Consider the following 12,635-nt stretch of genomic DNA (forward strand, 5'->3'; position numbering starts at 1 on the left):
TTTCTCTTTGTAATCGTATATTGAGGCATCGTTACATCTTCATTTCATATATCATACAGATGTGAAAGAGGCAGCTACAGCCAGAGGTTCCTCTGTTGGTGATACCTGAAGACAACAACCTGTTGTAGATATAAAAATATATTTCATCCTCTGTTTGAAGCAGCACATATAACTGCTGATTATTTGCTGACCTGGACTCAATACTAGACTTTAACCCCCTGGAGGTCAGGAGGCTGTCGCTCTTCTTCGTCTTTGGTTTTGAGGTTGAGTGTAAGCCTCCTCTCAGACGCTGGAGGAGGAGCTAACAGAAGGGTCCATCTTCATCCTTCGTCCCCGTTAACCTCAGGCGAGCAAAGTCTTCAAACACAAAGTCTTCCACCTGAGGGGAGGTCCTAAAGACAGGAAATAAACATGTTCAAACTTTGGGATCAAAGGGGGCAGGAAAGATGCTCCGAGCTCATTCAGAGTCTTTCTTTAAGAAAAGGTCGACCACATCGATCAGAACCTTTTCTATTGCATCCAGTCAGTGTGCGTCTCTATGCAGATGATAATCTTCTTTACTTAAACATCATCAAACTCTCTTCATGCCTACAGATTTACAAACAAACTGAAGTGAAGATTATGTCTACAAAATATTTTTGTAGTCTTTGTGCTCGCCCCTCCCAAGGGTCGTCACGGTACCACGCTTTTAAACTTCGATTTGATTCAAAGGATGTTTGTTACCATGACAAGAAAAACAGGGGTCCCAGACTCGCAAGATTGGGTAAGTTCTGTTTGAATTCCCAAAAATTGCAGACAAACTGAAAACTGTTTTTGGGCGCACTCACACTTGGGTCCTTGTCCCGTAGCGCGCTGAAGCATCTTTCTGAGGCGCCACAAGGACGAGAGACACGTCAGTATTTGTCGACCTGTGAGCAGACCCCTGCGCCTCTCTCTTTAGCTAACCTTTTGAAATACTAGTAGTATAGTTAATACTGTCGGTCATTAAAACCAGAAACACTGATGTTTAAAATCACTCTGTATGAAGGAGAATCTCAGTTTTGATCATCTGAAGGACCTTCCTGCTTCCTGTCAGGTGAACAGGTGAACAGGTGTAAGGTTGAGATTCTGTGATTTATTTCCCCCTCAGCAGAATAAAAGCTGGATCCGATAGTGTTGCTCCGACTCTCTGATGAACGTCGGCTGAAAGCGTCGGCTGAGTGAGCGTTGATGAATGTCACACCCTGACTGCACATTACCTTGCGCTCCTCTGTACGCTCTAATCTAGATTGCAGGATCACAGAGTCATTACGTTGATGAACACGTGTTAACAGGATTGACCTCCCTCACTCAACTGAAGCCATGATTCTAAACGTTGTCCACTCTCATGTGAACATGTGTTACCTAGGATATAAGAACAGCTTCACCTGCTCCATTTACAGCCACATGTGACTGCAGGAGACCAAACTGGACTTCAGACTAATCCAGACCTCCTTTACACCACACGGCACACGGAGGGTTAATACAGATCTTACTTATCTTCACAAACACACACTCACTTCACATCAAACTCGATGAGGTTCATGTCCACTCGAGCCGCAGCTTCAGGAGCGACTAGAGACCAGAAGAGAGAGAGAGTCAACCATTAAAGGAATTAAATCAAACACTAATCCTAATCACACACATGTTTGTGTGTGTGTTTGTCATGTGCATGTGTGCGTGTATGCATGTGTGTATGTATGTGTGCGTGTGTGTGTGTGTGTGCATGCGTGCGTGTGTGTGTGTGTGTGTGTGTGTGTTACCTGGCTGTGGTTGTGAGCGGGGCTGGTCTGCTGGTTTAGGATGCATCAGGACAAACGGGAGCTCCACTGAGACATCGCTACACACACAGAAACACACGCACAGGATACACACTCTGAACAAAACCACACACTTCCAACCCTTGTTGCTTTAATCTAAAGGTACGGTAACTTTATTCATAGAACAAGATAAAGCGTTCAAATGATCTGATGACATGCAGCAGGTTAAAAACAGTTAGACTGGTGTGATGTACCACCTTGATGTCTCAGATTGGTTAATGCACTGACGTTATGAAACCTGAAGTTTGGGGGTTTTTCTGTAGCCAGAAGTAAGTAACCACATTTGGACAAGAAGGCGGATACCAGCTAGCAGCTCCCACCTGTCACTCAAAGAGGCCACGCCCCCTAATTCTACTTCCCTTCAACTCAGAAACCCGTACACTAAAACAATTGTCGCAAAATTTTGAAAGAATATGGCGCTCGACCAAAACGGTAGAATCTCATTTATTCTGGCAGGATAGTCATAGAAAATATATGAAGTCAAAACCGTCAACCTGTCTTTTAGACCCAATCCCAACCAAGCTGTTTAAGGAAGTCTTTCCCTTAGTTAGCAACTCTATATTAGATATGATCAATATGTCTTTACTGGCAGGCTATGTACCACAGTCATTTAAATTAGCGGTAATCAAACCTCTACTCAAAAAACCTACTCTGGACTCAGGAACTCTGGCTAACTATAGGCCTATATCCAACCTTCCTTTTTTCTCGAAGATCCTGGAGAAGGTGGTAGCTAATCAGCTGTGTGACTTTCTCCATGACAACAGTTTATTTGAGGAGTTTCAGTCAGGATTTAGAGTCCACCATAGCACTGAGACTGCACTAGTTAAAGTTACAAACGATCTACTTCTAGCTTCAGACAGGGGACTTCTCTCTGTGCTTGTCTTGTTAGATCTTAGTGCTGCTTTTGACACCATTGACCATCAGATCCTATTACACAGACTAGAACATTTACTTGGAATTACAGGGACTGCTTTAAGTTGGTTTGAATCCTACTTATCAGACCGGTCTCAGTTTGTACATGTTAATGATAAGTCCTCTATGCACACCAAAGTTTGCCATGGAGTGCCACAAGGTTCAGTGCTTGGACCAATTCTCTTTACATTATATATGCTTCCTCTGGGAAATATTATGAGGAAACACTCCATACAGTTTCATTGTCATGCAGATGATACTCAGCTTTATGTATCAATGAAGCCCGATGGCACCAGTCAGTTATGTAAGCTAGAAACGTGCCTTAAGGACGTTAGGACCTGGATGACCAGAAATGTTTTGCTACTTAACTCAGACAAGACTGAAGTTATTGTGCTAGGCCCTAAAAACCTCAGAGACTTTTTCTAGTGATTTGACTGTCCTTAATGACATCAGCCTGGCATCTAGCACCACTGTTAGGAATCTAGGAGTTATATTTGATCAAGATATGTCCTTTAGCTCTCACATCAGGCAAATTTCAAGAACAGCCTATTTTCACCTTCGTAATATATCCAAGATCAGGAATATCCTGTCGCAAAGTGATGCAGAAAAACTAGTTCATGTATTCGTTACCTCCAGATTGGATTATTGTAATTCTCTTTTGTCAGGGTTCTCTGGTAAGTCTCTAAAGACTCTTCAACTAGTCCAGAACGCTGCAGTTCGTGTACTGACTAGAACTAGGAAAAGGGACCACATTACTCCTGTGTTGGCTTCTCTGCACTGGCTCCCTATACAGTCTAGAATAGAATTCAAGATCCTTCTTCTCACTTACAAAGCTCTAAATGGCCAGGCACCATCTTATCTTAAGGAGCTACTAGTGCCGTACTGTCCCTCGAGAACATTATGGTCCCAGAATGCAGGCCTGCTAGTGGTACCTACAGTCTCTAAGTGTACTATGGGAGGTAAGACCTTCAGTTATCGGGCTCCTCTCCTCTGGAATCGTCTTCTTGCCGTGGTCCGGGAGGCAGACACAGTCTGTATTTTTAAGAATAGACTTAAAACTTTCCTTTTTGATAAATCTTATAGTTAGGGCTGGTGCTGGTGTAGACCCGCTCTTAGTTATGCTGCTATAGGCTTAGACTACCGGGGGAACTGGCACCTTGAGCTCCTCTCTCTCCCTCTCTCTCTCTCTCTCTGTGCATATACAGTACATCATATTACTGCCTGTATCTATCTGTAAATCTCAGTCACTAACCACCTACTTTCCTGGGAGCTCTTGAGCTCCTCAAGATCGTTGGTTGACGGCCTGCCAGAACAAGGCAAGTTGTATAAACATTCAAATGCAAGAGGGCAATGAGCTCTAGAGACCCAAACTGTTTTGGTACCAGGCTGTAAACATGTTTATTTTAACATGGGGCTCTATGGGGACTGACTCACTGCAGGAGACAGACTCTAGTGGACACTGGAGGAACTGCAGCTGCAAAGTTGGACATTTTAACATGAAATGCTGTTTGTATTTTATGCTCAGTTTACTGAAACAGGTTGCATGTCAAACACTAATTGTTACATAAAGAGTTTTTACTTAACACTTTTTGCCCTTTACTAAACTTTGTTTTATTTCAAATTAAGAGGACATTTAACAAGAACAGAGATATCTTCCTCTATGTGAGAGTTGATGTTTCCATTGCCCGACACAGAGGCACAACTTGTCAACAGGCAGGGCAGGTAGGGAACTGCATGGGGACCCAGACTAGAAGGGGCCCACGAGAGCTTAAAATCTTTAAACCACATTAGTGGCTCAAAATGAGCAAAGTTTGCAATGACAGTAGGAAACCTCCCAAAGGTGGCCCCACCAGACAGCACTCACAGTTGTTAGACTACTGTTCATGTTGAGGAAAAGCTGCAGTTTGTGAACCTACCCTCCCAGAGACACCACCAGTTTGACTTTGACTCTGTAAGACACCAGGATGCCCATCGCCTCTTTGTTGGCTCCTTCTTTGACTCTGCAGCACAAACACAGGACACAGGTAAGACAGAAACACTGACTCACAGGTAGAGATATGGTGTGTGTGTGTGTGTGTGGGTGTGTGTGTGAGTGTGTGTGTGTGTGTGAGTGTGTGTGTGTGTGTACATGGTGCTGGAGGCCAGGTTGGTGTCTTCGTGCTTTAACTTTCCGTCCAAAGCGAGGCCTCTCTTCTCCCTGTTGGTGCCCAGACTCGGGGTCAGAGTGTACACCTGACAGGAGGTGGAGCTGGGACACACCTGGTTTCTGGGGGGGGGGGGGGGGGGAGAATGAGCGATCAGTTATTTCAGTCGCTACATACTCACTGTTTGCATGACTGTGAACACGAGGGTCCCTTCTTATAAAACATGTGAGGTGTGAAAGCTGCTGCTGAGGGGCAGTACGTGATGTTTGAAATGTTTGTAGGTTGAACAGATTGATAGAAGTGACTGAAGTGCTGATATAACCTTAATAAAAGATTCACATAGATGTAAAGATAATATCTCCTTAGAAACGGATTCAATCAGACGGAGTTCTTTAAACCGGGTTTAAACCATCGACCCTCTATAAGAAGTTAGTGACGCCTCAAAGCTGCATTCTTTCTACCATCCAGCTGATGTGACCATATATGGACAAGAGGGAGGAGCTGGAGAGGCCCCTCCCCCCTCTACACACACATCATCATCCTCATAATGAACACACACACCTTCAGAGAAACAAAGTGTAATGTTTTGATACTCACTCTGCTTCAACCTGAGCCACCGCACATTTATACTGAGCCGTCGAGAACAGACAGATATCTGCAAACTGACGCACTGACACACACAGACACACACGAACACACACACAGGTGTAGTGTCAGTACTTTGATGATAGATGAGAGATTGAATAATAGGTTAATGATCAGCTGCTGTATCACCTGAGATCTTCACCCTCTTCACCGTCTTGGACGAGCTGTTGGTCACCTGCACGTTCACGCTGATCGGCTCTCCGTGATAATACAGCTGCACACACACACACACACACTCAGCTGTCATCTAACAGAACAGTAAAGAGTGTGTTTTACAGTGTGTGTGTGTGTGTGTGTGTGTGTGTTACCTCTTTATCCAGAGAGGCCTCCAGGTGTAGAGATCTGTCCGACATCAGGAAGCTGCGGCTCGTCTCCACCATCGGCTGAGGACCCGGTGTCTCCGGAGCGAACTGGACCTTCCTGATCACCAGGTGGACTGAGTTCCTACACACACACACACACACACACACACACACACACACACACAGACACACACACACACGCACACACACACACACACACACACACACACACACACACAGCACGGTGACACACACAGGTGAGCATGAACACCTGAACGTCAGGTGAAAACACACAGAAGGTCTCAGGTGTGTGATTATTTGGTCGGAGATGAGGTGTAATTCTCGTCTCAGGTGTGTGAAGTCGTCAGACCTTTGGTGGATCTTCTCCTCTGCAGTTTTGCCACAGAACGCTCTCAGCTCGTAGTCCACGCCACACGCTTTCCCAGAATCCTCTGGTCCTGGCTGCAGGGTCACTGAGCATGGCAGATTCTGAGGGACCTGATGAATGGAGCATGGACTTGTCAAGATACCTGGAGTCAAGACTTTGATACTTTGATACGATTTAGAAAACGTGCAGCTAGCTGGTTTTGTTCTGTGTGACCATCGGCTGCCTGTCGGCGTGTTGGCGTGAGGCGGAGGTCAGGGTCGTGCAGCTGTGCTTGTTTTCTGTGTGTCTTACGTTGAAGCAGAAAGCGTGTGCGTGCTCTCCCAGCTTCTTCAGCAGCCTCTCCTGCAGACGGCTCACACTTTTCTGGTTCTCCTTGAGAGGGGGGAAAACCTGCAGCGTGCGGACGAACAGATCCTTCCTGAACGACAGCCCCAGCACGTCCAGGTCCTCCCGACCGTAACGAAACACACACGTCAGAGTCACCAACACTGAGGATGGAGGGACGCGGGGGTTAATAATGCAGACTTTAAGTCGGTGTGGTTGTGTTAATCTCTGAGTGTTTTTACCTTTTCTGTCTTTCAGGTACTCCGGATCAACGAGCACCACTCCGTCTAAACAACACACACATTCAGGAAAGATTCTGAGTCTCTGAGCAGAGTTTATAAGTCACTGAGGCCGAGTGACAGGCGGCCATCTTGAAAACACTGATCTTAAAGAGCCCATATTATGCCCTTTTTGGGGTTCATATATTTAATCTATGTACCTACTAAAGTATGTTCACAATAGCTAAAGTTATAAAAAAGTGTCTGTTTTCATGAACTGCCGCTCCATGCACCGGCTCGCTTCTGACTCTCTCTCTAAGGCTCTGAAGTGCCCACGTTCAGAGTCCCCACGTGTGCCAAGTCTGATCTGATTGGTCGGCCTGTCGGCTCTGCCGTAATTGGTCAGTTGCTCAGCACGGTTCTCGGAAATGTCACGCCCCTTTTACCATATTGTGAATGCAGCCACTGGCTCCGAGGGGAGCATAAACATTAGCACCTTAGCACTACTGTGCTACCGCAGGCTACGGCATATCGTGGTACAGAAGTTAACGGGCGTGCAACATGAGCTGCTGGGCTTGCCACAACGAGCCAATGGGCTTAGATCAGTGACCTCACACTGACAATGACGTCGGACTGACAAATTTTTATCGAGGGGGGCTAGAACCGAGCGTTACATGCGGCTAATGCTACAGCTAACAGGAGGACGTAGGAGAAGCTGCGTTTCCACGGACTTTGAATTTTTGCACATAGATGTGCCTAAACATGCACAGGACACTTGGAAAACACACTAAAGAGCATATAAAACCAGAAAAAGCAGAATATGGGACCTTTAAAGGTCCCAAGGGGTCTGTTTGAATACAGGCTGACATGAAAAGCTGCCATCTTTACTTAACTGGTGCACACTTTTCAGAACAACATATCCCATAATGCATTGCTCACCAGTAAATTAAAGTGAGATGTAACTCTGCTTTTAATATAAACTTATATTCGTTAAAACGTCCTAGTACGAGAGCGTTCCCATGTGAGGATGTACAGTTCAGATTTTTGAAATGAAAACAGGATCCTGAATGCACCGTCTGACGGTCTATGAGGACTCTGCAGGTGTCAGGATTTGATTCATGCACAGTAACTGGATGTTCCTCAAGGAGGTCACACCTTCAGCCTCCATATTTGTTTTTTTTTAATGCAGATCTTGTGTGTGAATGTGTGTGTGTGTGTGTGTGTGTGTGTGTGTGTGTGTGTGTGTGTGTGTGTGTGTGTGTGTGTGTGTGTGTGTGTGTGTGTGTGTGTGTGTGTGTGTGTGTGTGTGTGTGTGTGTGTGTTCAGACTCACCTACTGGATCCACATGGTCTAAGTGATCCACAAAGTCTCTCTTCCCCAGATAAACTGTGAGCTGAGGACAGCGACATGCAGAAAACAATATGGAGGAAGTCAAGATCAACCATCAACACACACACACACACACACACACATGCACAAACACACACACACACACATGCACAAACACACACTTGCACATGCACACACACACACACATGCACACACACATACACAGTTACATGTCCTACCTTAGAGTTTGGGCTGGACTTCTTAAAGACTCTGTAGAAAGAGAGAGAGAGAGGTTTGAGTTGCTCTGATTTCTCAGACTAACCCTTTAAAGGTGAACTCTGACCTCTGACCCTAACATGAGTAACGTGTGATTTGTAAATGTTACACGAGGTTCACGTTCATGATATTAGTCGTGCTGAAATGAAAATCCAGTAAATGAAAGTTTGTTTTCTGTTAGTTCAGTCACACACTGAACTATGATCTTTATTCATTACTGTCCCTTTAATGCAACAACGAGGGGACAGCACTGCTCACGACCAGGTCTAAAATGAGACCGGACCCAGCTCTGCAGGATCCAAACAGGAAGTAGAAGAAGAGGAAGAAGAGGATTCCAGGAAATGAGACCACTGTGTCTGTGATGACCATACCAGGAATTAGTCTGTGACAGAGTGCGTTCATTAATCACCCCGCCTGCACAGTCCATGTAAACAAGCACAGGGCCTCAGCGTCCATGTTGATGCACAGAGGTGCTGCAGAGTTTAGGCTCATTAGCTTCCGTCTGTGCAGGAATGTGCAAACGTTGACTCTCACAGGAGATAAAAAAACAACACACATCCTGAGTATCTACAGACATGTCCTCTGCTTCCTGTTAACCCTTCATGCCAATGGGAAGAACTCAAGTAAGGATAATAAACATGCAGTCAGCAGAGAGAGGAGCTGCTGAGTCAGCACGCAGAGCAGAAACCCGCCTGAAAATAGAGAAAGTGTCCACAGTCAGCACAGTCTAAACCCTGAAGAAGGAGGGGATTGTGTTTTATTAACCGCAGACGTTTCATCTCTCTGAATCAATACAAATGTTTTCAGATCTTTATTTTCTGTCTAACTGTTGATAAGCAGTTAAGGTCATGTTAAGAGAGTGCTGGAAAGAAACCTATGGTCGCCTTAAAGTGCAAACACAGTGCATCAATCCAAACCAAGAAAACGAGCTGCGGATTTAAAAACCCGAGCAAACATCAAAGAGCAACGACTAAAACGAGCTGCAGACAGAACAACAGGGCGGCAAAACACTGAAGCTAGCAAACGTGCAGGAAGTACAAAAAAACAAAAACAAATAATCTTTGCAACACTTGACCATTAGCTGCACGGCTAACTGAACGGCTAACTGACCGTTAGCTGCACGGCTAACTGAACGGCTAACTGAGCTCCAGAGTGTTCTGTGGATCAGAAATCATTTCTCAACCTTTAGGCTGTGTGAGTCTGCTCACGTTCTAAATTCATGTTTTAGTTCACAGTGACGCCAACAGAGACGCTGACCTCCATCTTCATTTAGTCTGAGAGGGACACATTCCAAGACGGACAGAGCGCCGTGTCGAAGGCTGTCCTGTTCCGGACACTCCCTCAAAAGCTGACAAATAATGTCTGTCTTTCTCCGGCCGACGGAGGATCCTTCAGATTCATCCTTCATAGCTTCACATCTCCCGTAGTTCTTTGCATGCCGGTTCAAAGTGGCCGAGTGGAACACATTAAATGTGATCATTGGTTTCTAATCTGTCCATTAGTTATGAATGTTATAAAAACAGAAGGAGGCTCCAAACTTTAAGTTAGCCAGTTCTGGTGGAGCTGTGGAGGTTGCTAGGCAACGGGCCGCAGATTAGTATTGAAAGAGTAATTTGCATTTGCATTAAGCTTTGTATCATTAGAAACCTGGTAGTATTTTTGAATGGTCGTGCATCCCGCCCTCATTTTCCCCTGAGATGGGAAATCTTTGTATTTCTACGTCTGAAAAGGAGCTTCCAGTGACACAAAATTACGTTTTTTGCGTCACTGGAACAAAGAATCCTCTGTAGACCCGACGTCTCTCTCATTGAATGGTATAAGTGTTTCATTGAGCGCCCCCTGCAGGCCCGGACTGCTTCCTCTTGATATTGTGATTTGCAGCGTTTTTCTTTAGCACTTATTTTCTGGGTTAGTCTGATTTGAACTTTGCATGTACGTATGTATTTGCAGGACGTTTGATTTGTTAACCCAACACGGGTCTGATGCTCTCAGCCGGTTCTGATGGTTTGAAGCATGTTTGCACTTTTTGGCCTCCATAGAGCTCCCTCCTCGTAATAAGACCCCTTCAGGTAGGATTCAGTAAAGTGACTGTAAGTACGTTTACAGGTAATTTCCATGTTTTTAAATTTGGCGTTGAACCTTAGAATGAGTCAGAGAGGACTCCGTGTCAAAGAGACCAAAGTTCAAGAGGTTAAAAACAAACAATAAGATTTGTCTGATTTAAAAAGAAGTTTTAAAAAAACATCCTGCTCTGTGTTTATGGACGTCTCCCTTTTGTTTAGAGACTGAAACTGAGAAACGACCACAGACTGTAAATATTAATGTTTGAATGTCGTCACCCGTCTGTTCCTGCAGGGGGTGCTGGAGTCCCATCGATGGCGGTCTCCATGCTGGAAATGCTGTCTCATCCTAACTTTCAGTCAACCTAACGACAGGCTGAGAGCTGGAGCTGAGGCGGGTTTTAAACCTCCTGACAAACTGTTACACCGCGCCCACCTGTCAATCAGGTCAGCTACACGCCTTATTGTGAATAACTCTTATCCTTCATCAAATCAAAACTGATGAGTCATCAAAACATTCACCCCCCGTACAGTGTGTGCTGAACAAGACATGAGCTAATCAGACCTATTTGTTTTTTGAACCAGACTGTAAACATGTTAATCTCTGCTGTAAAAACAGACTTTTTAGAATGGGTGTGTATGTGACTTCCTGTGCTTCTGCAGCCAGCCTCTAGTGGACACTCGAGGAACTGCAGGATTATACAGGATTATACACATCTGCATCATCTTCATTAAATCAACTTTAATTCACATATTTCAGTGTAGCAACTCTTAGTGGTACTAAAGAGGACACTGAAACATCAGGAAGTTCACTTTTGCTCTGAATCTTGCTGTTGCAATACAGAAAAAAAGGGGATGTTGCGTTCAAATGCACCCCGTAAAACGGACGAATGAACTCTTGTTTTTAAGGATGTTTTAGTTTCTGTAGGACGCAGAATGATCGTTCATGAGTTTAAACCCGGGGATGTGAGACAGCTGAGGTTGCTGCTCAGATCTGTGACTCTGAATCATCACTGAGTTAAGAATGAATCGATCATATTTGAGGAAATCAAACGGTTTGGTAGCTCGTCGGAAGGAAGTTACGACACCCTGATGTAAACTCGTCATTTTCCGCAGATTTGACTTTTCTCATTAAACTCAGCCGACATGCACAAAGACAGGACTCTTACTTTTAGAAAAACAGTCGTTTATAGTCGACGTTTCGATCAACTGATAGGCTCAGGGTTTAAATCCAGTTGTGACCCTCAGAGGAGATCGACAGGATCCGTACGCGGATCATCTTTACTTTAATATCTGACAGAACACCTGAACAAACCGAGTGAGTCTCACCTGGTCCCGGTTCTGTCCCCCATCTCTGTAGTCCGGCTTTGACTGGATCTTTAATGTTAGCTGGAGGTCTTGAGTCCGTGCTGGTCCGGGTCTCCTCCTCCTCCTGCTGCTGCTGTTTGGAGCTTTTTAGGATCATCAGCCTGTTTCCTGTTTGAGGCTAGAACTCCTCCTGTCAGACACACTCAGTCCTCAGGATGATTAAAGACACTCAAACAAACAATCCTCATTAAGTTTTTATGATGAATACATAAATACAACTTTAAATAAACAGTCAGGATGTTTCCTGTCCAGAGGATCAGAAGCTGTAGAAGTCCATCACCTGCAGGACAAAAAGAATTGGTGATGATAAATAACGTTAAGTCGACATTATGTGAAATACCTTTAAGTATTATTTTTTTTCTCTTAACTTCAAATATACTTAAAGGAGCAATCTGTAACTCTGACACCTAGTGTTTGAAATGGGTACTGCAGTTTAAATTCTAAACATCATAGAGAGCTGTCTCCCCCCACCCCCCTCCTCTCTAGAGTCCATGCTCACACAGGTTGCCATGTGGTGGACACCGAAGCTTCAGTGTTTAGCCAGCTCTACTAGGGAAGCCTAACAAGGTAACCAAGAGGTAAGACACACATTTGATGTAAAATAATAGTTTTGAGGGTATTTTATGGCTGATTCAAGACACAGGTCAAAACCAAGCCGTTAACATAAGAGCTGGTAACAGAAAGCTAACACAAGAGGAAGGTTAAACACTGAACACGAGAACACACTGCACACACAGCTGTCTGAGCGATGTTCAAATAATGGATCTATACAGTAAATTGAATGTCATATCTTAAAGGTCCAGTCAGTAAGATGTTTATGTCCTCCTTCTA

At 44.7% G+C, this 12,635-nt stretch overlaps 1 protein-coding gene and 1 long non-coding RNA gene across 2 annotated transcripts in view; one reads left to right on the plus strand and one right to left on the minus strand.

Moving 5' to 3' along the window:
• LOC132959006 (arrestin red cell-like) lies at positions 1 to 11,924 on the minus strand. Its single transcript, XM_061032109.1, has 14 exons — positions 11,766 to 11,924; positions 8,340 to 8,370; positions 8,104 to 8,164; positions 6,796 to 6,840; positions 6,521 to 6,717; positions 6,212 to 6,339; positions 5,848 to 5,983; positions 5,669 to 5,753; positions 5,492 to 5,564; positions 4,879 to 5,016; positions 4,667 to 4,750; positions 1,782 to 1,858; positions 1,539 to 1,593; positions 1 to 392 (listed from the first exon to the last, which is right to left on the minus strand). Exons 1-14 carry the CDS (start codon positions 11,786 to 11,788, stop codon positions 302 to 304), a joined length of 1,224 nt encoding a protein of 407 aa, XP_060888092.1. The 5' UTR covers positions 11,789 to 11,924; the 3' UTR covers positions 1 to 301.
• The window catches only part of LOC132959009 (uncharacterized), a 22,597-nt gene continuing 17,389 nt past the window's right edge, over positions 7,428 to 12,635 (plus strand). The window contains exon 1 of the long non-coding RNA XR_009666858.1: positions 7,428 to 7,606. This is a non-coding gene — a long non-coding RNA (uncharacterized LOC132959009). The remainder of the gene's footprint in view (positions 7,607 to 12,635) is intronic.

Source organism: Labrus mixtus, chromosome 23 (assembly GCF_963584025.1).
Source record: "Labrus mixtus chromosome 23, fLabMix1.1, whole genome shotgun sequence".
Classification (NCBI taxonomy): domain Eukaryota; kingdom Metazoa; phylum Chordata; class Actinopteri; order Labriformes; family Labridae; genus Labrus; species Labrus mixtus.

Excerpts from the sequence above, each read along its gene's own strand:
- LOC132959006 (XM_061032109.1), bottom strand. The coding sequence starts at position 11,788 with ATGGGGGACAGAACCGGGACCAG. Across the intron at positions 5,984-6,211 it reads GAGGAGAAGATCCACCAAAG|GAACTCAGTCCACCTGGTGA; the intron begins GTCTGACGACTT and ends GTGTGTGTGTAG. Across the intron at positions 1,859-4,666 it reads CTGGTGGTGTCTCTGGGAGG|CGATGTCTCAGTGGAGCTCC; the intron begins GTAGGTTCACAA and ends CTGTGTGTGTAG.